This window comes from Hibiscus syriacus, unplaced genomic scaffold, assembly GCF_006381635.1.
Source record: "Hibiscus syriacus cultivar Baekdansim isolate YM2019G1 unplaced genomic scaffold, ASM638163v2 tig00111848_pilon, whole genome shotgun sequence".
Lineage (NCBI taxonomy): Eukaryota > Viridiplantae > Streptophyta > Magnoliopsida > Malvales > Malvaceae > Hibiscus > Hibiscus syriacus.
This window is the reverse complement of record NW_024063201.1, coordinates 1731060-1756492: the sequence shown is the minus strand read 5'-3', so window position 1 is coordinate 1756492 and position 25433 is coordinate 1731060. Positions and strand designations below refer to the sequence as shown.

General features: G+C 32.2%; 1 protein-coding gene and 1 pseudogene across 1 annotated transcript; both read left to right on the top strand.

The window, feature by feature from the left end:
- Positions 1-1034: 1034 nt before the first annotated feature.
- Positions 1035-1280, top strand: LOC120172284. Its single transcript, XM_039179775.1, has 2 exons — positions 1035-1040; positions 1128-1280. Exons 1-2 carry the CDS (start codon positions 1035-1037, stop codon positions 1278-1280), a joined length of 159 nt encoding a protein of 52 aa, XP_039035706.1.
- Positions 1281-1706: 426 nt separating this feature from the next.
- LOC120172283 lies at positions 1707-2782 on the top strand (annotated as a pseudogene).
- Positions 2783-25433: the final 22651 nt, after the last annotated feature.

The window sequence follows — 25433 nt, the reverse complement described above, 5'->3', positions numbered from 1 at the left end:
AAGTTCTAGCTGACATGTATATGAGAATGAAATGTCTGCAATTTTTTAATAAAGTTAGTATTAGATATAATTAATAGTATGAATAAAAATTATGATATTAAACTATGCTTTAATAAAATTAATTTAGGTTTTAAATCAAATGTGATAAACAATCGTATTTATTTTATGAAACAAAATAGAACTGTTATCACTACTTGAAACTGGTTTTGAATTAGTAAGCAAAAATATTATATTACGATTTTTCTATGAATAGTTATTTTATAATAATTGTTCAATTTATGAAACTTGAGATGTTTGAATGAAACAAAATTTTACTTGGCTCACTTAAAGAAATGTTTTGAATTTATGATGTGACATCTGTAACTCATATTGGTTCGCGTATACGAGTTATGGGTGTTACAAGGAACATTTTAATAAATCCTTTCGGGCAGCATGGGCACATCATATTTAATTCATCATAGGCATAGAATAATTTCCCTCCATATCAAACCCAACCCAATTGCTCTTTCAGAAGTCTGATTGTGTGAGGTTATTAGTTTATATCCAGAACTCGAACATTTATTCACCTTACTAACTTTTATTTACTCACTCTTGCAATTAATTTTTGCCTTAGCAATTTTTATTTGTTTACTCTTTCATATTTTTCTTGCCACGACAAAAATTATTTGCTCACTTCGCTTCACACAATTCTTGCCTCAGCAAACGTTTCCATCTATTCATATCATCTACCATAGTTCTTTCTTGATTTGTTTATATCATTAGATTTAGGCATTTAGGAGAATCATTGAGGTGGTTTTGTTTGTTCCAATTAACATATCTAAATAGGATACATATATGTTAATTAATCACCTATGATCTGAGCTCAATCTTATTCGAGTCCCTTGGTTTTTGTTCATCATCAATAGTTAATCACAATAGTCTCACTGTAAAAATTCACAAACCCAAAATATCCAAATTTTGTGGACTAAACCCGAAACAAGAATCTCATCATCCCTTCTTAATCGCATTCAAATGAAAATTTAAATCAACAAAGAATGCCAGTAAGTCTCATTCAGCAGTTCTATCAACATATCTTTATCTCTATGCGTGTGATGATCGAGTTAGAGCTATGATTGTGTGTGGTGTAGTTAAAAAGAATGATAGAGGTTGAACCACCCAGCCCGTTAAGATACCTAACTGGAGCATTAATCATGATGAATGGTGTGGTTTTTTCCCTGGGATACATGATGTTTCGTAACAAACGCTCTCTTTCGTCTTCTTTTTATTCCAAACGGACGTAGGTGTGCCTTTACATAAATCATGTATTTCTCTTTCCTTTAAAATAATAAAATATAAAAATAAAAAAAAAGATATTTGTTTCCCTAATTTAAATCACATTTTTCCAAATTAGGTATAGAGTTAATTGAGATTTGTTAGATGAAACAAATAGTTGTAATAGTTTTTAGATTATTAATAATTAGTTAGCTAAAGTAGTTATCTTGTTGTTGGGCAGTTAAGAACCTTTGTATTCATGTATTTTGCTGTAAATAAATCTCTGTATACTTTACTAAATAATATAGTTCTTCATTCCTCAAGTTTCTATTCCTTTTTTCTAATATTCCATCATGGTATCTTTCACCGGTGATCCTAAGATCATATCTCTTCTTCTTTGTTGGTCTTCTCATTCAATAGGCCTCGCTCTTCCTCTTTCTTAGAATTGAAAATCGATGGCATCGAAGTGTTCAAACCACATTGAAGTCCCACCAACCGCTTCTACTTCTGAATTAGACGATGAGACTAACTACGAGGAAGAAGAAGATGAATCTTCATCTAAGGAAGAAAAAGATGATAAAGAACCCTAAACCCAGTCTACTCCATTGATCCAAAAGAACCCACCTCCCAAGAAGTCTGAATCCGCAACAACTGTCGTAAGGAACAAAGAATTTGAGAAATTTATGTCTTAGTCGAAATCTGAATCCGACACGACCACACCGAATGTCAGGCCTCTTAAGATGAAACCCATGGATAACATGAACGTGAAGAACCTTGGATCCAACAAGTACTTGTCTTCTCTCGTTAGGGCTTGTTCATTGAAATGGCCTAACGAGACGGAGTTGGATGCCAAGAAAGCGAAACAACCCATGAAGAAAGCCATGGAAAAAGGGAATAACATCGTGACTTCAGCTGTCGATGAGGTGAAAACAATTGGTGAAGATACGAAGAAGCATCTTTTCCAGCGGTTATTCAGTGAAGACGACGAGATTGCTCTGTTGAAAAGTATGTTGGATTACTCTGCCAAGAAAAAGGTTGATCCTTGTGATGATATGAATGCATTTTATGATTTTGTTAAGAAATCGATTCATACTGGTGTTACGAAAGCACTGTTGATGGATAAGATTATAAGTTTAAAGAAAAAGTTTTAAAACAATGCCTGAAAAGGTAAAAAGGGTGATGATCAAACGTTTCTAAAGCCCATGAACATAATGTTTTCGAGCTGTCAAAAAAGATATCTGGAAAAGAAGGGATTAGGGGTAAAGTTGAGTCTTCAGCTGCTAAATCTAATGGGAAAGACGAGGTAAATGACAAAGCAGTGGTTGCATCGAGAGCATAGTTGTAATCTTCACCTAATAAGAAAGTAGATGTCAGCCTGCCAATAGAGGTCGATAAGGTGCGTAAGAGTTCAGTTAACCTCGAATCCACTAATACAGTGATGGGGAAAATATTACAAATATACTTGATATCATATCAGCAGTGTCTCACTCCTCTTGCCTCTCACAACATAATTTCTCGAAGCCACTCTTGAAATAGGTTTGTATGAAAATCTAGAAGTACCTCGGTTGTGCTAACCAGATGTAGAGACACCACCCCTCGAGGACATTCGAACTCTCTGAATAGATGGTTCCAACCTTTGAATTGATGTTCTTGCCACACTTTGCACCGTAGGACAATCTCAGATGATTTGGTAAAGAGAACTGTAGCCAAGCATTTGACACCTGATGACACTCACTTATATGTCTACCACAATACTCGCATCTACGATGAATCGTAATCCTCTTCGATCCAGTAGTGCTCACCACTGATGCTGATGCAAGGTTTCCTATAGAACTCAGACCCACTCGTGTGATCTAAGCTCTATCCTAACCTCTGAGACTGTGCCACTAGATTTCTCCACAACCCCTAGGAGTCACTGGCCTTCTCAGATAATGTCTATTATTTTCTCAATGGCTATAGGACTCTCTAGTTTTTCCTCATAAAAATTCTTATCAAATGGTCTATCATAGCCTAAACCGTCTCAATTGCCTAAGCTTGATGGGTAAGCTCAACAAAAAATACTTGGTGTGTCGGCTCCAAGTTGGTATGAATGTCTATCTGCAGGCTCTCCCTAAACCTCCTACACCTCATGTTCTTAGTATCCATGAACTTTGGCACATAACAATTTAGGTGGAGAAAATAGCTCTCATACTCAAACACTAGTTGGTTACCCCGAGTCAACTAGGAGAATTGCATCCTTAGGTTATGTACGTGAGCCTCCTTAATATACTTATGTCAAAACTCTGACAAAAAATACTCCCAGGTAGCGCGCTCTAGCTCTAAGGCTTGGTCTACGGTCTACCACTAGTCTATAGTATCAACCTTTAGTAGTGCGGTGATGTGCTCTAGCTTACCCTCGGGGTTAAGATATAGTTGGCGAAGAGTGTGAAGGCTAGTTCAAAGCAATTTTTCTGTGCTAGTAGGATTTTCGTCCCCAAAACCTAATAAATCTGTCATCTTGTACTGATAAAGCATCTTAATCCAAGACTCTTACCATGCCACAGTAGGTGGGGTTGGCGGTATGGATAGGGCAAGTGGAACAATTAAAGCTATAGGGTTAAATCCCTAAACAAGGTTGCCTCCTTGACCTCCGCATCTAATAGGATTCCAAACTCCTTGTAATCTATAACAAACTTACTGCTAAAATCGCCGACAAAAGAAATATGACTCTCCTCTAGATCCTCATTATTGGGAGCAAAATTTTCAGTCATAACTCTAAGATTAAAGAAAAAGGGAAGTTACTATCGTCATTCCAAATATTTATGTATTTTCTACCTTTGTAAAAATATATGGATCCTATAAAGATCTAAATCGGGTCCTTGGATCATTTAATCAAATATAAAATCCAAAAAACAATATAAAATCATTTTCATTCTTCTAAATTTTGGATAAAAATAAAACAAAAATATTTTCACCATTCAATATCAACCACCGACTTACATTGAGAAACCTCTAAGAAGGTTTGATCAATGAAGATCTATTTGAAAGCCTTTTCCTTATTTTCATTGGTTCTCTTTTCGATGAAAAGGGTAAAAAAGTGGCCAAGTGACCTGAATAGCAAGAACACAAATGAAACAAATAACAAGAATACATCTAAAAATGATTTCTCTTTTATTGATATTCTCTTCGAATTACAATACTTTAGATTACTCTCTCTCCATCTTTTTTTTATCTTTTTCTCCTCTCTTTTTGTCCTTTTTGTGTGTGTTCTAAATATATGGAGAAGGCCTCTATTTATAGTTGAGCCTTCAAACACCCAATAATTTGGATTATTTACATAAATGGCTAAGATGTTCCCAAATAATACAAGATCTTCTAATATAAGGAAATAAAATCTAATATTATTATTCATATCAATTAGCATATTCTTTTCCATTGATAGGATATCACACTGTGTAATACCTAAAAATTTAGTTAGTGACCAAAATGAAAATTTTGAAAGTTTAGTGCCCAAACTATAAACTCGAGAAAATTTTAGGGGCCAAAGTGACAATTTTATCAAAAATAAATTTTATCCCATACATTAGTAGTTTACCCCCAATAAATATGTTTTTTGTGTCTTTTAGATTTTTTGTGCGAAATTCACATTAAAAACTATAAAGCGATAAAGTCCTCAAAAAATTCGAATAATCAGATCAAATCAAAATTTTAAGATATTTTGAAGGATGATAGAGGAAGGTTAATAATTTCAATTTCATGCCTTAATATGAAATCATTTAACATGGTCCATTGGATTTAAGTTGATTTTCTATGTTAAATTAGGATTATATGATTGTAATTTTGGAAAAGTATAAGGGCAAATTTTGGGTCATATTTTACATTTGGATAAATAAAATGGACATGTGTCTTGGTATTAAACATGATATTTAATGGTAAAATGGTCATTTGACATTAAAATGAATTTTTAATTCATTTTATTCATTAAAAGAACAAATGGCTTATGTTTTTTAATTTCAATTTTCAAGATAATCTTCTTACTCCAAGCCATTTATGTGAACACCATACGTTAAGGGAAAAGGTTTTCTTTTCAATTTTTAAGTTAATTTACTAGGAATTTTTTAAGAAAACGTGAAATGAAAAATTGTTCTGTATGAAATTATCTATCATTTGGTACAATTTGTTCATGTTTTCCATGCTTGAAACCTTGAATTAATGTGTTAGGTGGATTAAAGAGAGGTTAGGTTTGATATTTTAAGGTTCACTTTTGGTGAATTTGATGTCTTTGATTCATTTTCATGTTTGAAAGTTGATTGAAAACCATTAGAAATGGTGTTTAAAGCAGTTAGCCATGTTATCGTTTTTGTATAAAATTGAAGTTGAATTGAATTTGATATGAAATATATTGTAGATGATTGGAAATGATGTTTAGAGGTTAAATTTATTCTTGAATGAAGTTAAAAAATCATTGAATTGGAAACCCTTCACATTCGGCCATAGTAGACAAATTATTGGAAATTTCCCTAAGGCTATAAATGATGTATAAATGATTCTACAAGCTTTAGAATGTTGTTTGGACCAATCTATAAGTTAGTAAAGTGTTGAGGACCAAATCACATATTATGGAGTTTATGGAATTTACATGGAAATTGATTAGAATTTGATGAGTAATATGTAAATAAATTGTTGGAATGCTTGAATCAGTTATTGGATGATTGAATTTAAAGTTAAATGGAAAGGAACTATTTTGAATAAATTGGAAATGTTAGGATGAATTCTAAAATAATTTATTTTAATGGTTAGATTGTGAATTTGAAATGATTATGAGCTATTGATTGATATGAATAATGGGAGAATTGAAATTGTATTTGGAAGTGTTGAGGTTAGCATTGATTTTTTATAATAGAATTAGTATCAAATAAGTATCAAAAGAACTTTTAGGAATTTATTTCCTATTGTGCGCCTATGTTAGTGAGGTAATCACATGTACTTTGAAATGTATATGTTTTATAAATGATATTCATATAGATCATGATTGAAATCGAGAACAAAACAAGCTAGAATATAAGGAAAAAGTGCAAAAGTGAGCCTTATATAGTTAAATAAAGTGTACAAGCTAAGTATACCAGGTGAGTGCATTCTTAATTATACTATTATATATGATATACGAAAGACTTGCAATAAGTCAACCTTGAATTTTTTTTAAATGAGATTTGAATTGCATTATGAAATATTTTTATAATGGTTTTGAAATGGTTTATGGATGAATTCGGGTATAAACTGCACTGTGCACTTATTATATAATATTTTGATATGTTAGCATCTATGGATAATTCTGATAAATGAATGCTATGTGATTTTGTGTACTCCTGTGTTGGTATATTCGTGTACTCTTGGAATTGTATGTGCATTTTGGGGTTCATAATGTTTTGACATTGTGAACTACCATCCTATTTATCTATAATTGACGTTGTGTCCTACAAAATTTGTATTTTATTTTGTACATTTGTGTACTCTTGTATTAGTACATTCGTGTACTCTAATATTATATGTGATGTATGGGGTTCATAATGTTTTGACATTGTGAACAACCATCATAATTTTCTATACTTGATGTTGAGTTATAAAACACTCATATATTTAGTATATTCGTGTACTCCTAGTACTGTATATGTATTATGGGGTTCATAATGTTTTGACGTTGTGAACTACCATCCTTATTATCCATGATACCGTGTTCTATAACACTTGTATCCTATATTAGTACATTTGTGTACTCCTATATTAGTAAATTTGTGTACTCTTGACACTATATTTATATTAGTGGGTTCATAATGTTTTGACATTGTGAACTACCATCTTGATTATCTATACTTGATGATGTGTTCTACATCACTTGTAATCTTTTTAGTACATTCATGTACTCTTGTATTAGTACATTCGTGTACTCCTGACACTATATGTGCATTATTAGTTTCATAATGTTTTAACGTTGAACTACCATCTTGATTATCTATACCTGATGTTGTGTTCTACAATACTTGTATTATGTTCAGTACATTCGTGTACTACTGGCACCAAGGGTGCATATTATCTATGTGGCAGTTATACTGCATATTGTTGTACACTCGTATATGACTCAAGTACCATGCATTCTCATTTACCATACATTGGCCTATGGTTTATACGAAATTGAAAAGTACATATTGATTGGTTCAATGGAAAGTAAATCTTTCATTGAGTCTTTTGATTTGGTTACATGTAAGGAGAAGATTTTGAAAAGTCTATTTTACATGCTTATACGTTATTATATGATACTTACAGTATTATGATTTTATACGATATTTTATATTTCCACATTCCTTACTTTGTTTATGATAATCCTCACTAAGTGTATACCTAGCATGTGATGATTTTCACACGTAGGAAAAGAGGATCAAGTTAATTAAGGAGCTTATCTTGGCATCACTTATCGAGGATTACTTACCAACATCAATAATGACATCCTACTAGTGTTTTAATTTTCTAGATAGCATGTATATGTATAATGAGTATCCATAACATTATAAAATAAGTTAAAAATGCTATGATATGATATTTTAAATGGTTTGCAATAATTTATGTGTATAGAATTTAGTAAATAATATATAGTTAAGAACATGGATTTTAGTTTTATATTTTGATAAAGTTATATTTTATTAGCATAACGATGAATTTTTATTTAGGCAGTATTTAGGTAGTTTCACTCCTCATATGAAACATTATTTAATTGTCATGTTGTTGCCTGAAATCAAATGTGAACAATATTTTTAAATATTAATTTTCAAATTCACGTGATTAAATAGTTTTGTTGATAAATGTTAAATCGAATAAATTTAATCAAACAAAATTTTATGATTTTCAAATGAGGATCGTTTATATATTTCATGTGACATATCTTAGTCACATTTAGTGACAGACACGGGAAAGCGGTGTTACACACTGAATATGGCAATATTGCTTTGGGATATTCTCTGATATGATGGCATTTTCCTTTTCACCATGGTCAGTGTGAATGGGCTCTCTTGCATTCAAACAAATTTAGAGCCCAAAAAAACTAGGTATTACAGTTGCCCCTCTTAATCATTTGCGTGTAACGGGAGTACAACAAAGATAAAAAATGACCAATTTATGTCCAGTTGATGTAGATTCGTTCATTGGTGTTATCACTTTATTTTGATATTTGATTGATATGATCTTCTACGTTTTTTTACATCTTCAAGAACGAGTGGGCCTTTTTGAGTCTATCCCGAGGGTTCTTCAACATCTTCAGATAGATGGGCTTGAAAAATATTCATCTGGTTTGTCTTGGTTCCAAAGTTTTTGAATAAACAAAAGTCAAGATAACCATGGGTTAGTGTGCATGTGAATTTTTAAAGTTAATAAATATGATTGGTTCCTCTGCTCGAGGCAGGGAACTTGAGGTTGACTCCTCATTCATGAGTCAAGTCAAATCTAGGATGTTCTTTAAGTCCAATATCATTTGTCGTGAAGTTGAAATTTGATTCAAGAACTTTTTGACTATAAAATAGCTCGCCGTAGTTGAGTTAAGTTATATTTTGGATGACTCATTTATTGCAAGTTAAGTCAATCTCGGATGACTCAAGCTTGATATTCTTCATTCTGAAGTTGAAATCAACAAGAAATTTGGGCTAGAAAATAGCTATTTGTTGTTGATTTAAGCTAAATCGAAGTCGATCTTGGGTATTCTTTTTCTCCAATATTCTTTTTCGTTGAGATGAAATTTGACTAAAAAATATGCAAAAATATATTCATACATTTAAAGTCATTAATGTAACGTTGTTAGGCATGCCTTAAACTTAGAAAATCAGCTCATCGTTGCGAGTTGAGCTAAATTGTGGATGACTCCACCATTGAGAGTTAAGTCAAATTTTAGATGTCTCATCTTTGCGGGTTAAGTCATGTCGAAAAATGTCTCGAGTGAAAGAAACTTTTATAAGAGAAAATATCTCAAGTGGGACAAAATTTATTTTAAGAAAAATTATCTCAAGTGAGATAAAATTTTATTTCGAGAGAAACTATATTGAGTGACACAAGAATTTTCAAGAGAAAACCTATCTCAAACGAGATAAAATTTAGTTTTGAGAGAAACTGTCTCGAGTGAGACGAAAATTTTCAAGAGAAAACTATCTCAAGCGAGATTACATTTTTCTTTCAGGAGAAACTGTCTCGAGTGAGAATACTTGTTCTATGAAAAAAGTATCTCAAGTGAGATTAAAATTTTTGTTTCAAGGGAATCCGTCTTAAGAAAACAAGTTTCTTGAAGAAAGGAAATATTTTTGGAAAATTTTAGAGATGTTCTCAAGGGAAAAAATTAAGAAAGATGAGATTCTTTAAAGATGTGCTCGAGAGAGAGAAAAATGATCGTGAGAAATATAATATTTTCATGAATATTTTTGTAATACCCTTAACTCGTAAACATGTACTATTAGAGTTAAAGATGTCACATCAAATATCCAAAATGTTTCATAACTCAAAATGGTAAAAAATTTGTTTTTTGTTCACAGATTCTATATTTGTGAACATTTATTATAAAATAGTTGATAAGAGAAAATCTAATTATAACATTTCGACTTTTATTTCAAATATGGTTTCAGGCTATAACACCATCTCCCGTATACCTTTACATATACGAGCTACAGATGTCACATCACTTTTAAAACAGTTTCCCATTTAAAAATCTGTACAATTTTGTTCAATTTTATAAACCATTAGAATTTATATATAATTAAAACATGCATTAACTTACATATACAAATAAAAAAAGATACTCCACATTTCACTGTTTTACAGTAGTTTAATTCCAAAGTTTTACATAGCGTTTTACTAAACCTATTGCATGACAACTAAAATATATCAAAAGTAGACAGGTATGCCATACCGTTTCTGATTAGGCGACTCTAAATAAAAAAAGATACTCCACATTTCACTGTTTTACAGTAGTTTAATTCCAAAGTTTTACATAGCGTTTTACTAAACCTATTGCATGACAACTAAAATATATCAAAAGTAGACAGGTATGCCATACCGTTTCTGATTAGGCGACTCTGACTTGATGTTCGATGATCTCCTTACTGAGCTGGTATTCGACCTACGCGTGAAATGAACACACGTTAAGTATTACTTAGTGAGGCATACTTAATCATAAGCAACCTATAAATATAAATATAGGGTAACAATTATAATATCGAGCAACTCTTTACAATTTATTGTAAACCTTATAACTTTGCACCATTTGTGCTATTATGGTCATTTCCCCACTTTTTATTCTTGTTTATTTATCAGAATGCACAAGTAGTGCCTATACGGAAATTCATCAACTCATAATGAATTCCGTGGGTTGCACACATAGTCCCTATACGGTGATTCATCAACTCACGATGAATTTCGTGGGTTTGCACACAAAGTGTATGTATAGTGATTCATCAACCCATGATGAATTCCATGGGTTTGCAAACAATGTGCCTGTACGATGATTCATTAACCCATGATGAATTTCAAGGATATTCACATAACGTGCATGTACGGTGATTCATCAACCCATAATGAATTATGTGGTTATGAACATAATGTGCCAGTACGGTGATTCATCAACCCATGATGAATTCTATGGATATGCAGATAAAGTGCCAGTACGATGATTCGTCAACCCATGATGAATTTCGTGGATATGCACTCACCTGACTTTCCTAGCTATCAATTCAATTTATATTATATTTGTAATAATATATCTTTATAACTATCAATGTACAAAATAAATGCACTCACTTGACTTTCCTAGCTATGTATCCAAAATGTAAGGCTGATTACTCCGACACTTTGCCTTTGCCCTTAGTTTTGCTAGTTTCGGGAGCTTGGTTCAGACCTACTCAAGCATCCATAAAAACATGTACTATACCCAATGTTAGAATATTTCCTAACCATTATAATTAAACAATACTCAAAAGAATATATCATTAGCTTTCTATACCAATATCAGCCTATTTTTAACATTTCTGACTCTACAGTATCGATACTACTACCCTGGTACTGATACTTCTATATTATGGTACCGATACCCCCTTCCGGTATTGATACATAAATTAGGTTCAATGTTGCCTAGTATTGATACCCTTACCATGGTATCGATACTACCAAACTATGGTATCGATACCCCCTCCCGGTATCGATACCAAAATTAGATTTGGTGTTGCTTGATATCGATACCCTTATCATGGTATCGATACTACCTCATCGGTATCAATAGTAATTGAATCAGTATCGATACTACTCATCTAATTTATTCCATTTTAGCCTATAATATTGGTATTGTTATGGAAATATCAATACCCTTTCCCAAAATTTATAGTTTTTACCCAAATGGGGTGAATTTTCGTTATATTTACCACATACAATACTATTAAACTCTTCCTTAACTATCCATAGTAACATTACTTCATTTAGCCATTTAGAACATCTAAAATCTATCAAGAACATTCAATTCTAATAATCAAACCACTTTTTCTAATATGTTCTTAATCCCATCTAATGCTTCTAATCTCTCATATACCTCTTTGGCAAGTCAAATCTACCAGTAAAACTCAATAATCACTAATATATTAACATATCTTTCTAAAATCTCCAATATTTCTTCATTTCATGGTTTTAATCTCAATTAATCCTTCCTTAAGATTCTATAACAATTAAGGTTGTAAAAACAACCCACAATAAAAAGGGAAAGCGATTAATTGAAACTTACCTTTGGAGCTATGGAGAAGAGATTAACCACGCGAAAGAATAAGAATATAGAGATATAGCTTTTTCCTCTCATTTTCCCCCTTTTCTTTAATTAAATACCTTAATAAAATAATTATTAAATTTATTTACCCTTTAAAGGACTAAAATGCCCTCTCTATTCATCTATAATTGCAATCTAGTCTAAAACACTATTCTAATTATTTACCCATCTTTTAATATTTAATCACTTAAATCCTCCATTTCTAAATATTTTCAATAAAGTCCTTAAATCAATAATTGGGGCATTACAACCTCAGTAGCGTAACGACTAAGCTTGTTATATTCAACTTCATATTCATGCACCGCTGGGTCGCCTTATTTTAAGCTGAGAAACTTCAATAGCATTGACCTCATTAACTGCTCCTCGATATACTTGTTTTTAAACTCCTCTTGCAAGAACTGCCAATTCACTTGCTCGGGCGACACATACATTATCGTGTTTGTCCACCATACCCGAGCCAATCCTTTGAGTAACGATACAACTCCGCCCAACTTCTCATGATCGGGGCACTGAAGGCTTTCCAACATCATCATCACATCGTTCAACCATAAGTCTGCATCCATAGTACCTTTATCTTCTTCTCCTCTAAACTCAGGAGCTCTTAAACTTCTTAACTCATTTGAAATTAGCATTCGCGGTACTGGAGGAGCAAGAGGAGATGGAGGAGGTTGGAACCTTATCAAAATAGTGTCGAGAGCTTGCATAAAATCTCCAAACTCCAGAACAGACATATTCTGAGGTATCGGTGTGCTAGCATTCTTAGACGAAATCGGATGTTCACTATTCTCTTCATAGCTTTCACTACCCGACTCGTCTCTACTCTTTCGACCAGCCGCCCTTCTCGAATTCGTAGAATCTGACATCTATCATAACATTCAAAAAGATAATGATTAAGTTAGTAAGGAGAGACATCTTTCATATTCATTCTATACCCTACAGTAACCTTGACATTTTAGTGGTATGTAACTCTTTTTATATCAAAATACCCTCATTTTTTCCCTAGAATCGACTAAACCTATAGCTTTGTATCAATAAATGTAACACCCATCTCTCGTACCTTTACATATACGAGCTACAGATGTCACGTCACTTTTAAAACACTTTCCATTTGAAAATCTGTACAATTTTGTTTCATTTTATAAACCATTAGAATTTATTTATAAATAAAACATGCATTAACTTACATATATAAATAAAAAGAGATGTTCCACGTTTCACCGTTTTATAGTAGTTTAATTCCAAAGTTTTACAGAGTGTTTTACTAAACCTATTACATGCCAACTAAAATATATCAAAAGTAGACATGTATGTCGAACTGTTACTCATTAGGCGACTCTGACTTGATGTCCGATGATCTGCTTACTCAACTGGTATTCAACATTCGTGTGAAATGAACACACGTTAAGAATTACTTAGTGAGGCATACTTAATCATAAGCAACTTATAAACATAAATATAGGGTAATAATTCTAATATCGAACAACTCTTTATAATTTATTGTAAACCTTATAACTTTGCACCATTGGTACTATTATGGTCATTTCCCCACTTTCTATTCATGTTCATTTATTAGAATGCACAAGTAGTGCCTATACAGAAATTCATCAACTCGTGATGAATTTTGTGGGTTGCACACATAGTGCCTGTACGGTGATTCATCAACTCATGATGAATTTCGTGGGTTTGCACACAAAGTGCATGTACGGTGATTCATCAACCCATGAATTCCAAGGATATACACATTAAGTGCATGTACGTTGATTCATCAACCCATGATGAATTTTGTGGATATGCACATAAAGTTCCTATACGATGATTCATCAACACATGATGAATTTCATGAATATGCACATAAAGTGCATGTACGATGATTCATCAACCCATGATGAATGCCGTGGATATCCACATAAAGTACTTGTAGTACACATAGTACTAATATATCAATGATATTTATATATTTTTAACAACATATCTTTATAACTCTTAATGTAAAAAATAAATGCTCTCACCTGACTTTCCTCGCGATGTATCCAAAATGTAAGGCTGATTACTCCAGCACTTTGCCTTTGCCCTTAGATTTGCTTGTTTCGAGAGCTTGGTTCTGATCTACTCAAGCATCCATAAAAAATATGTACCATACCCAATATTTGAATATTTCCTAACATTATACTTAAACAATACTCAAAAGAACATATCATTAAGTTTATATACCAATATCATCCTATTTTTAATATTTCTGGCTCAATAGTATCGATACTACTACCCTGGTACCGATACTTCTATACTATGGTACCGATACCTCTTCTGGTATCCATACCAAAATTAGGTTCGATGTTTCCTGGTATCGATACCTTTACTATGGTATCGATACTACCATACCATGATACCGATACCCCCTCTCGGTATCGATACCAAAATTAGATTCGATGTTGCTTGGTATCGATACCCTTATCATGGTATCGATACTACCTCGTCGATATCGATATTGAATGAATCAGTATCGATACTACTCAGCTAATTTATCCCATTTTAGCCTATAGTATCGGTACTGTTCTAGAAGTACTGATACCTTTGCCCATAATTTTTAGTTTTCAATCTGATTTTCACCCAAATGGGGTCAATTTTCATTATATTTACCCCATACAATACTATTAAACTCTTTCTTAACTATCTATACTAACATTACTTCATTTAGCCTCTTAGAACATCTAAAATCTTTCAAGAGCATTCAATTCTAAGAATCAAACCACTTTTGCTAATATGTTCTTAATCCCATCTAATGCTTCTAATATCTCATATACTTCTTTGGCAAGTCAAATTTACCAATAAACCTCAGAAAACACTAATATATTAACATATCATTTCAAAACTCATTTTCTAAAATCTCCAATATTTATCCATTTTATGGTTTTAATCTCAATTAATCATTCCTTAAGCTTTTATAACACTTAAGGTTGGAAAAACAAACAACCACAATCAAAAGGGAAAACCGATTAATTAAAACTTACCTTTGGAGCCATGGAGAAGAGCTTAACCACGTGAAAGAATAAGAAGATAGAGATAAAGTTTTTCCCCCCTCATTTTCCCCAATTTCTTTAATTAAATACCTTAATAAAATAATTATTAATTTTATATCCCCTTTAAAGGACTAAAATTCCCTCTCTATTCATCTATAGTTGCAATCTAGTCTAAAACATTATTATAATTATTTACTCATTTTTTATCATTTAATCTCTTAAATCCTCCATTTCTAAATCTTTTCAATAAAGTCCTTAATTCAATAATTGGGGCATTACACATGCAATAATAGACATTTATTCTCTATTTCATATAATAAATAAAATTATCTAATTTAAAATCCTATTTGAAGTAACATTTAAAACATAGTTTAGTATCATAATATTTTTACATACTAAATTATATTCGATACTAACTATATAAATAGTTTGCAGACATTTCTTATTCGTATAAATGCCTACTAAAAACTTTAGAACACCATAGGATGTAATCAATGTTACCTTAAAATATTGTTTGGTGATTGATGCCAAGCTCAACTCCTTGCACCTCTCACATTCTTTTACCTACGTGTGAGAATCATCCACGATAAGTATACACTTAGTGAGGCAATCATAAAAATATTCAAAGCAATGCAACACACGGATGAAATGAGTAACAATATTCAATGCATTATGATTATTTTACCTGCATTCCAACCATGTTACCATATATCAACATGATATAAATCATATATAAAATTTCTTACTAATATACTTTCTATTTATTCCATAAGCTCGTAAGCTTATTCACATGTTTATCATTTATTAAGCAACAAACCATATCCCAAACATAAACCTATAAAGACACTGGTTATTCGAGTCATATATACACCGAAGTGTTTGCAGATAACGTCGTACCCACCAATTTTATAAGTTTCATTGCACACTGTAGTATTATGTTAAACCTTCACAAAGTGTCCTTGCACACTATAGTGCTAAATTAAACTTGCAACCTCTGGACTCTATGGCATGCCAACTACACCCTATCATTCAATGACTTATGTATTAATATAAACAATTAAAAATTATTCCATTTGTACCACTAGAACCTAGTCTCATATACGAATCTAACAATAATGAGCACATCTCTAGTTCAATTTGTACAATTTATAATGAATTTTCAAAGTTGACTTACAGAAGTTGTTTTGAGCAGAATCTGTTGCCCTCTTTTCTAACCTATTCTCGATTAAAAATCCATATCCTTTTGTATACTTCTCAAAATCAGTAGAAGTTTGTTTTACACAAAACTAGACTGATATATGAATCCAACGATATGATGATCATTCTCTAATCATTTATGTAGAATATACAGTGATTTTATGAACTTACTATTCTGGTTACAAATCCGGGCATGTTTCACCAATTTGCACTTTTAGCTTATTCACTAATTATATTAGCTCACCAAATGAGTAAATATTCATGAATCACCAATCACATAACAAATTAAGAGTCACTTTTTACCATAGTAACTCTGTTAATGGCTCATGGCAAGCCAATGTTTGTTTGATAACGTAAGTACAAATTAAATTTGCACTCACTTGGTGTCCTTAGCTTGCAACATTCCTTAGAAATTCACATCTCACCCATAAGCTTCTCCTTAGCTTTAATAATGTTTGATATTGATTTCAAGCACACAATATAAATGAGCATCATTACAAAACATATACGAATTCAAACCACATGTTAGAATCTTACTAACATAGGCACACATTAGAAAATAAATTCCTAAAAATCTTCCGATGCTCATTCACTACTAATTCCATGTCACAACGTAAATGTCGACCTTAACACTTTTAATTGACTAAACAAATTCCTTTTTATCCAATTTTCACAAAACATTTAACTTAAGTTTCCAACTTTTCCATATTTGTGATTTGAACCTCAACTTTTACAAACTTCCCAAAATAATCAAATTTCACATCCTAACTTCGATTTCAACACTCAAACATTAATTTCATGCATAGTACATCAATTATTGCACATTTGCACGTTAACCCAAAACTTTTCCATAATTTCTAAATAGTTCCTACAACTTTCATAAAATTACAAAATTGTTCCTATAACTTTATAAGGCTTGAAGAATTCTTCCTACGTTATTTCCAACCCTTACATGATTTTTCCATAATTTTCTCACTTCTTAAAGCTTAGGCCGAATATCAAGAGTGTAGGGTTTCATGATTTCACTTGGTTCAATTCGATTCAAGCATGAAATCAACTTCTATTCAGCATTTCAAAACCTCTACAATTAAACCCCTAACTTAATTTAATTAAATCACATCTTTCTCCCATACTTAAAGTTAGGCTGAAACTTTTATACACATGTATAGGTATTTTAACCGTCAATCAAGCTTGGAAATGAGTCTACAACCTTAATAACCTTAGAATCCATCATCAATTCTTAAAACCATAGAATTTGGGATCTTTAAACTCAAGCAAAATTGGCATGCAATAATGGTACAAATTGATAGTGTTTTTCTAATAGAACAATTTTCTATTGCATGCTCGATCCAAAATCCAATGGAAATTCCTCAAAAATGAAAAATAAAATTCTTCTTACCTAGTTCATAGGATGCAAGAAATGGAGGCTTGAAGATGAGCTTGTCTCATGAAATTTCTAAGTAACTTCATGTTAATTTGTCATTTATTAAGCTTAAATGAATTTAAAATTCATTTAATGTGAAATGACAATTTTAACATTAATGAATCCTCATATTTACATCCATACCAAGCCCCATAACCCTTATCATCTTTCTAAAGTCAAAGTTGGATAAAATATTATAACTTTTACCATTTTATCCATGCAACTTTCCAAAGAAATAATATTGCCACTTTAATCAAAGGTCTAAAATGAACATAAAAATTAATTCTCAAATCAAATGCTCCATATTATTTTCCTTTATTTTAAAATGTTGAACTAATATTTCAACTTTAATTAATCATCCTTCGAAATTTCTCAAAATTTATATTTGATCCGATTTACCAAATTTTTACCGTATTTTAACATTTTATAACTTTTAACACAAGTTTTGGATCAAAAATATGATTCACACCAAAATGTCATTCTCGGTGGTGAACTATACATTTATTGGGCCAAAATACAAAACTTTTGAAAATTACACTTTTGGTATCTAAACTTTTAAACCTCATACTTTGGTCACTAAACTTTCAAAATTTACATTTTGGTCACTAACCAAATATTTGGGGTGTTACAATTCTTCCCCTTAAGAGAATTCTTCCTCGAATTTTCAATACGCATATGATGTAGATAGATGAATATACTATTTTTTCATATCCTGCTTTTTTTCCCAATTTGCTTTTTCGACCTTTGATTTCTCTAACACCTTTAACAAGTACTAATTACATATGTTAAATTCTGACTGCATCTTAACAACTTTCGGTATGATAACATGAGAAGAATATGATTTATAATTTAAGAAAGACTTATCAATACTTTAATAGAATGTCTCTTTTCTTTCCAAATCTGTTTAAGACTTTTATCGATCAACAACTACCTTGAGATTATCTTAAATAATCTTTACCTGTTACAAAGTCCATTGTAACTCATTCTCATTCCCACTCAATGATGGAAATCGGTTACAATAATTCAGAAGGCACTTGATGTTATGCTTTAACTCATTGACATATTAGGCATATAGAAATAAACTCGATAATAATTATTTTCTTGCTTACCACTAGTATCGACTCTTTCATTGATAATATAGGCATCCACCAAGCTTAAATTCAGGGCCTTTGTTTTTGACTTTTTTTTCATTTGTTCTATCCTTGATAATCACCTTAATTTTCATATTTCCTTTTAAGATTCTTTAATCAATATAGCAGCAAAGTCTTTAACTTTAATTCTACGATCAAAGCACCATCCTTCCTTAAAGATAATAATATATTCAAAACTCTCAAAGAGGATTTTTTTTTTTGATTTTATTGTATCAACCACCACATTAGTCTTTCCTATGGTAGTTGATAAGCACATCATCTGTCTTTGAGGAATTCAATCCATCACCTTTATTTTCACTCCTTTGAGTTAACATATACTTTTGACTTTTGAAATCCATATAGATATATCGTCACTCACCTTATAGATAGTGGCATTATTTCAATGAGGTAAACATAACTAGTTCTAATTCGAGGTCATGAGTCAAATAATTTCTTTCAAGATTCTTTAGTTGCTTTGAAACATATACCAAAACTTTTCATCTTGTACGAGCACTGATAACTTCGTAAAAAGACTATATTTTGTGTCTTTTTACTTAAGTTATTAAGTGTCTAAAAGCCATTGACATAGTATTTTAGTTGTATTTAGTTGAATTTAGGTCATATTTGCATGTGGTGGTAAAGTTTTATCGAGGAGAAGTTTATTTTACTAAACTGGTGCTGCTGAAGAGAAAGGTTGTTTATTGATTGTAATGATGCAGGAAATGACTAAGGAAAAATTCAATTGCCAAGACAAATGAATTTGCTAAGGCCCGAGGATCGTAAAAAGACGACAGTGAGGAGCAAATTTTCTTGCCAATGCGAGTTTTATCTTGCAAGTCTGATGCATCAGCTAACGCCGCTTGGTCAGTTGTCCAATTGACCTCATGTACAACATGCCCTCATAAAAGAATTTGGGACCACTGTCAACTATCATGTTTTTCACGTAAATAGAATGAAACCAAGGGTATTTAGGGAATTTCCAAGGACACTAAACCCTATAAATTCCCACTTTAAATACCCCACTATTTCTCTTCATTAAAAAAAGAGGAGAATATACCCTAAAAAGAGGCTTGGAGTAAGCAGATGCAAAAACTCAATTTTTCTATCGTTCCTACTCAACCGTCCTTGGGCCCTCTATAGTCGGGCTTCATTGCGACGACCAAGCCCTTGAGAGAGGCTGGTCACCGGAGTAGTCATTGTGGTGGTCTAAATGTCACAGCAAAGTTCTGTTTTATGAGGTTTTTCCCTTTTGTTTTTTAATTCTGTTTCAATTAAGAGCTTGTACTTAAAGACTAGATTTTGGGATGATATTTATCGCACCATAAACTGTTCTATTTGGTGTTGGGTGATTCTTAGTTGATATTTTATTTGAATGTTAATGAATGATGGAGTTTGTTTATTCTAAATTGTTGTTTTGTTCATTGTTGTAAACTTTTAGCTTGACACTGTAAGAGCTTTTGAGAGATTGCATGGTGCCACGACGAAACATTCCTAGTCTCTGTAAGAGCTTTTGAGAGATTTTCATTTTGTAGGAGTTTATACCTAACTTTGAGAGAGTTAGATTGATCAACGAGAACAAAGGAACTAATATGAGATTATGAGGTTCTAATCCACCATAGACAAAAGGAGATGATTTCATTCGACTAAAAGGGTGAATGCTTGAGTATGATAGGCTAAAAGTTACAGTTTACGCTGAGGAGTATTACCACAACAATAGTCTGACAAACCAAGGTTTATAGTTCACACTAAGTAGTATTGCCATAGCAAAAGTTCTAAGAACACTCTACTATATCCTGTCGGGCTACATAGGCATAGCATACTAAATCATCATAGACATAGAATAATTTCTCACCATAGCAAATTTCAACCCAAGTGCTCCATTAGAAATATGATTGTGTGAGGTTTTTCATTTCATATTAAACTCAACATTTTTATTTGCTCTGACAACTTTTATTTGTTTACCTTTGCATATATTTATTGCCTCGACCAAACTTTTTTACATATTTCACTTTATAATTTTTCTCGCCTCAACAATATTTTTCCATTTTTTCACATATTTGGTAGTGCTTGCTTTTTTTTATGCAAGAATCTTAGGACTAGTTAGTGACAGTTAGTTCTAGTTGTAGCAATCATAGAAAATCTCCATCAATCCCTGTGAAGACGATAACTCACTTACTACTATATTACTCGCATCGATTTTCTATACTTGCACAAATATTCATGCACAATACACACATTTACACGCAATCAAGTTTTTGGCGTCGTTGTAGGGGATTGGTAACCGGAGGAATTTTGATAATTTTTGTCATAGGAACTTTTATTTTCTTGTCGTATTTTCTTTATTTATTTTAGTTTTACTTGTTTTTTTTTCTTATTTTCTTTTGTAGGTTTTTGTCGTTGCATGAACATGAGATCTACTGACGCACCATTAATATCATTCAACCTTGAGATCGATCAGTTATTCAAACAAAGGCGACGTGGTCAGTGTAATAGAGGCTATATGAATTGTAGTTTCAAGATGATAACCCTATGGAAGATCCCGATATCAAGGAAAATAATATTCCTCAAAATATTACAAGACAACGAGTTATATGAGATCAATTAAATCTTATTCTCGGTGATCTCAACCCTGGAATCTAGGCACTGAAAGTACAGGCATACCACTTTGAACTCAAACCAATGATGTTCAAAATGCTCAATTATATTGGTTAGTTTGGAGGATTTCCTAATGAAGATGGTAGACAACATGTATGTGCATTTATTGAAGTGTGTGACTCATTTAGGTAACAAGGTGTGTACGAGGACGTTTGAAGCTAAAATTATTCCCTTACTCTTTATGCGATTGAGCAAGAGCTTGGCTGAGTGGAGTCCCATCCAACGTAATAGAATCTTGGACTGACTTATGAAAAATAAATTGCTTCGATATAACCCACCAATATGAATACCCACCTCCGCAATGACATTTCAAGTTTTTGCCAAGGCGATGATGAATCTATGTATGAGTGTTGGGATAGATATAAAAGTTTGCTTCGTAAGTGCACCAACCATAGATTCCACGACTGGACTCAAGTTGTAATGTTTTATAATGAAGTCAACACACCTACTTGCATGGTGTTGGATGCCTCGACGAATGGTAATTTGCATGACAAATCACCCTAGGAAGCTTTTGATATCCTCGATTGGATAGCCAACAAAGACTATCAATTCTTTTCTATAAGGCTTGGAACCGACAGGAAAATATCTGAGGTGTATGAACTTGACAGTAAGGATTCAGTTTCTACTCAACTTTCTGCCATAACTAACATGCTAAAAAATTTACAGTATTCGAGTAAGGTGAAAGAAGTTAAGGCAGCTAACTCATCATGCATTCTTTGCCATGGCAATCATCATGAGAGTGAATACCTAGAAAACCAGGAGTTCATCAATTTCGTGGGAAATTTTTCTTGGGATAATCAAGGGAACAACAACAACTACGCAGACAACGTTAATAGGGCACAAAAAATGTTTTTGAACCTTCAAGTTTTCAGTATCAACAGATGCCCTAGCAAAATAACAATAATGGTAATGCATCTTCGTCAAATTGTAACTTCCTTGAAGTTTTACTGCATGAATTTATGGCCTCGACAAAAGATTTCATGGCTTCAACAAATACCTTGATATATAAACATTCATCGACAATCAAGAATCAAAGTATTTTGTTACAAAGCCAATCAACTTTATAACAAAGCCATAGTTCATCATTGATAGCGTTGGAGAATCAAGTAGGCCAAATTACCACAGTGGTACATTCTCGCCCACAAGGAAGTCTCCCTAGGGATATTGAGGTCACTAAGCCTCATAGAAATGAGCAGTGCAATGCGCTTACACTTAGGAATTATACCCAAATTAATATTGATGATAAGTTTGGGGGAATGAGCAAGAACTTTATCACCAAGGCACTACACAAGAAAAACCAGTAGGTAAAGCTGAACATGTTGAACAAGAAGACTTATTTGAGGAGAAGGAAAATGACGAGGGGTCAACAAGTTAACCTAATGATGGCGGAAAATTTATTACCAAGGAAAAAAAGGTTTACCCCCACCAGTTTGAGACGGAATCACACCACTACCGCCTTTCCCTCAACAATTGAAGAATAATAATAACGAGATCTGTAAAACCCATTTCCCGTATACATTTCCGTACACAAGTCATAGGTGTCACATGACTTTTAAAAACATTCACTCATTTGTGAAACCCATAAAAATTTTATTTCAAAATTAAAACAAAACATTTTAATACAAAATTAAAACATTCGATGATACATATAACTACAAATTATAACTTTGAATATATTTTATAGCATTTTTCTTAGAGTCGATTACATTCCAACTAAAATTTTCAAAATAAACAAGATTCTCCTACTGTTACTGATGACACTCAACCTTAGATTGATGATAGCTGCTACTACACCCCTTACCCGACTAGTCCCGACTAGTCTTTGCCTTTACCTACACGTGAAATCCACACACGTTAAGTAATTACTTAGTGAGACATAAAATCGTAAAGAAACTACAATTTATACATAAGTATATATATACTAGCTATTTCATTACGAACTAAATCGTATACTCCATAAGGATCAGATAAATCCTTCTCAATTAAACCAATTTCTTTCATACAATCATCAAAATTATTCTTAGTACGCTCAGCATTCCTATCTTTCTATATATTCTTCCCAATTATTCTTTATTTGCCCTATGTATGTTAAATTAGAAAGTAATGTACATATATTGTACCAAAGTTCCAAATGGTCACTTATCTTTTATAAATACCATGAGTGGTACCTTATATGTCGTTAGTACACCAGTATGTATTTTTATTTATGTCATCTTTTCATGCCGATAATGCACCGTTATGCACTTTCATTTATGAAATCCTTTCATGCCGATAATTCACCATTTTTCATCTAACTTTTCATCTAACTTACATTAATGGAACCCTAATGTCAAATGCATCATTAGGCATTTAAGTTTTCATCTAACTTGCATTAGTGGCACATTTCTACAAAAAATGCATCGTTAGGCATTTAACTTTTCATCTAACTAGCATTAATGACACCTTTCTGCCAAATGCACAGGTAGGACTTTCATCTAACTTGCATTATTGACACCTTTCTACCAATATGAACAGTTAGGCGTTTCATCTAACTTGCATTATTGACACCTTTATGCTAATATGCACAGTTAGGCGTTTCATCTAACATGTATTATTGAGACCTTTATACCAATATGCACAATTAGGTTTCTCATCTAACTTGTATTATTGACACCTTTCTGCCAATATGCACAGTCAGGCCTTTCATTTAACTTGCATTATTGACACCTTTATGCCAATATGCACAGTTACACCTTTCATTTAACTTGCATTATTGACACCTTTCTGCCAATATGCACAGTTAGGCCTTTCAACTAACTTGCATTATTGACACTTTTATGTCAATATGCACAATTAGGCCTTTCATCTAACTTGCATTATTGACACCTTTCTGCCAATATGCACAGTTAAGCATTTAACTTTTCTTCATTCATTTTAGTGCAATTCATACTCTAAATCTTATTCATAATATTATTGATATACACTTAAGGAAAGTATATCAAATATTGTAAAATATACATTAAATCAAAACATTCTAAGTTGACTCATTGTGAGTCTTCCTCTTTTTTATATAAATACAATAAATGCAATCACCTGATATACCTCCCTATTATGTTGTAATGACGTCTAACTACACAAAAACTTTATCCTTGCCCTTTTCCTTGCTTGACTCGGGAGCTTGGTTATGATCTACACAAGCATCCATTAAGTACACATGCCATACCAATGTTAGTATACTCTCTAACATTTATACTTTAATAATACAAAAAAATTATATTATTTTCAATTTCTATTACAAGTTCGGCTTACCATATAATTCCAGACTTAATAATATCGGTACCCCTAACATGGTATTGATATTTCTATACTATGGTGTCGATACTCCCTTTCATTATCTATACCATTTATGTATATGGAATTCATGGTATTGATACCTTTCTCTTAGTATCGATACAGACATCATTATCGATACTTATTGCAGCAGTATCGATATTTGTTCATCGAAATTTTTCAAATTTAAACCTATAGTATCGATCCTATTCTTCCAGTACCGATACACCTACCCAGATTTTCAAATTTTCAGTTCAATTTTCACCAAATATTCGATTAATTCTCTTCTTTTTACCTCTAACAATACCCTTAATCTTAACATCACTTAATCCAACTAACTTTCCTCCATTTAGTTTCTTATAACATCTAAATTCTCCAAAGAACATCTCAAACTAAGAATAATACTACTCTTTCTAACATATTTTTAATCACATCCATGGCTTTTAATATCTTATTTACTTCTTTGAAAAGTCAAATATACTTGTAAACAACAATAAAAACACATATTTCCACAAATCACTCAAAACCCCATTTTCTTAGATCTCAAATAAAACATCCATTTCTTAGTTTTAATCCTCTTTAACTCTTCATTAAGCCTACATATCACTTAAGTTTTCAGAAACAGACCCAAAAACAAA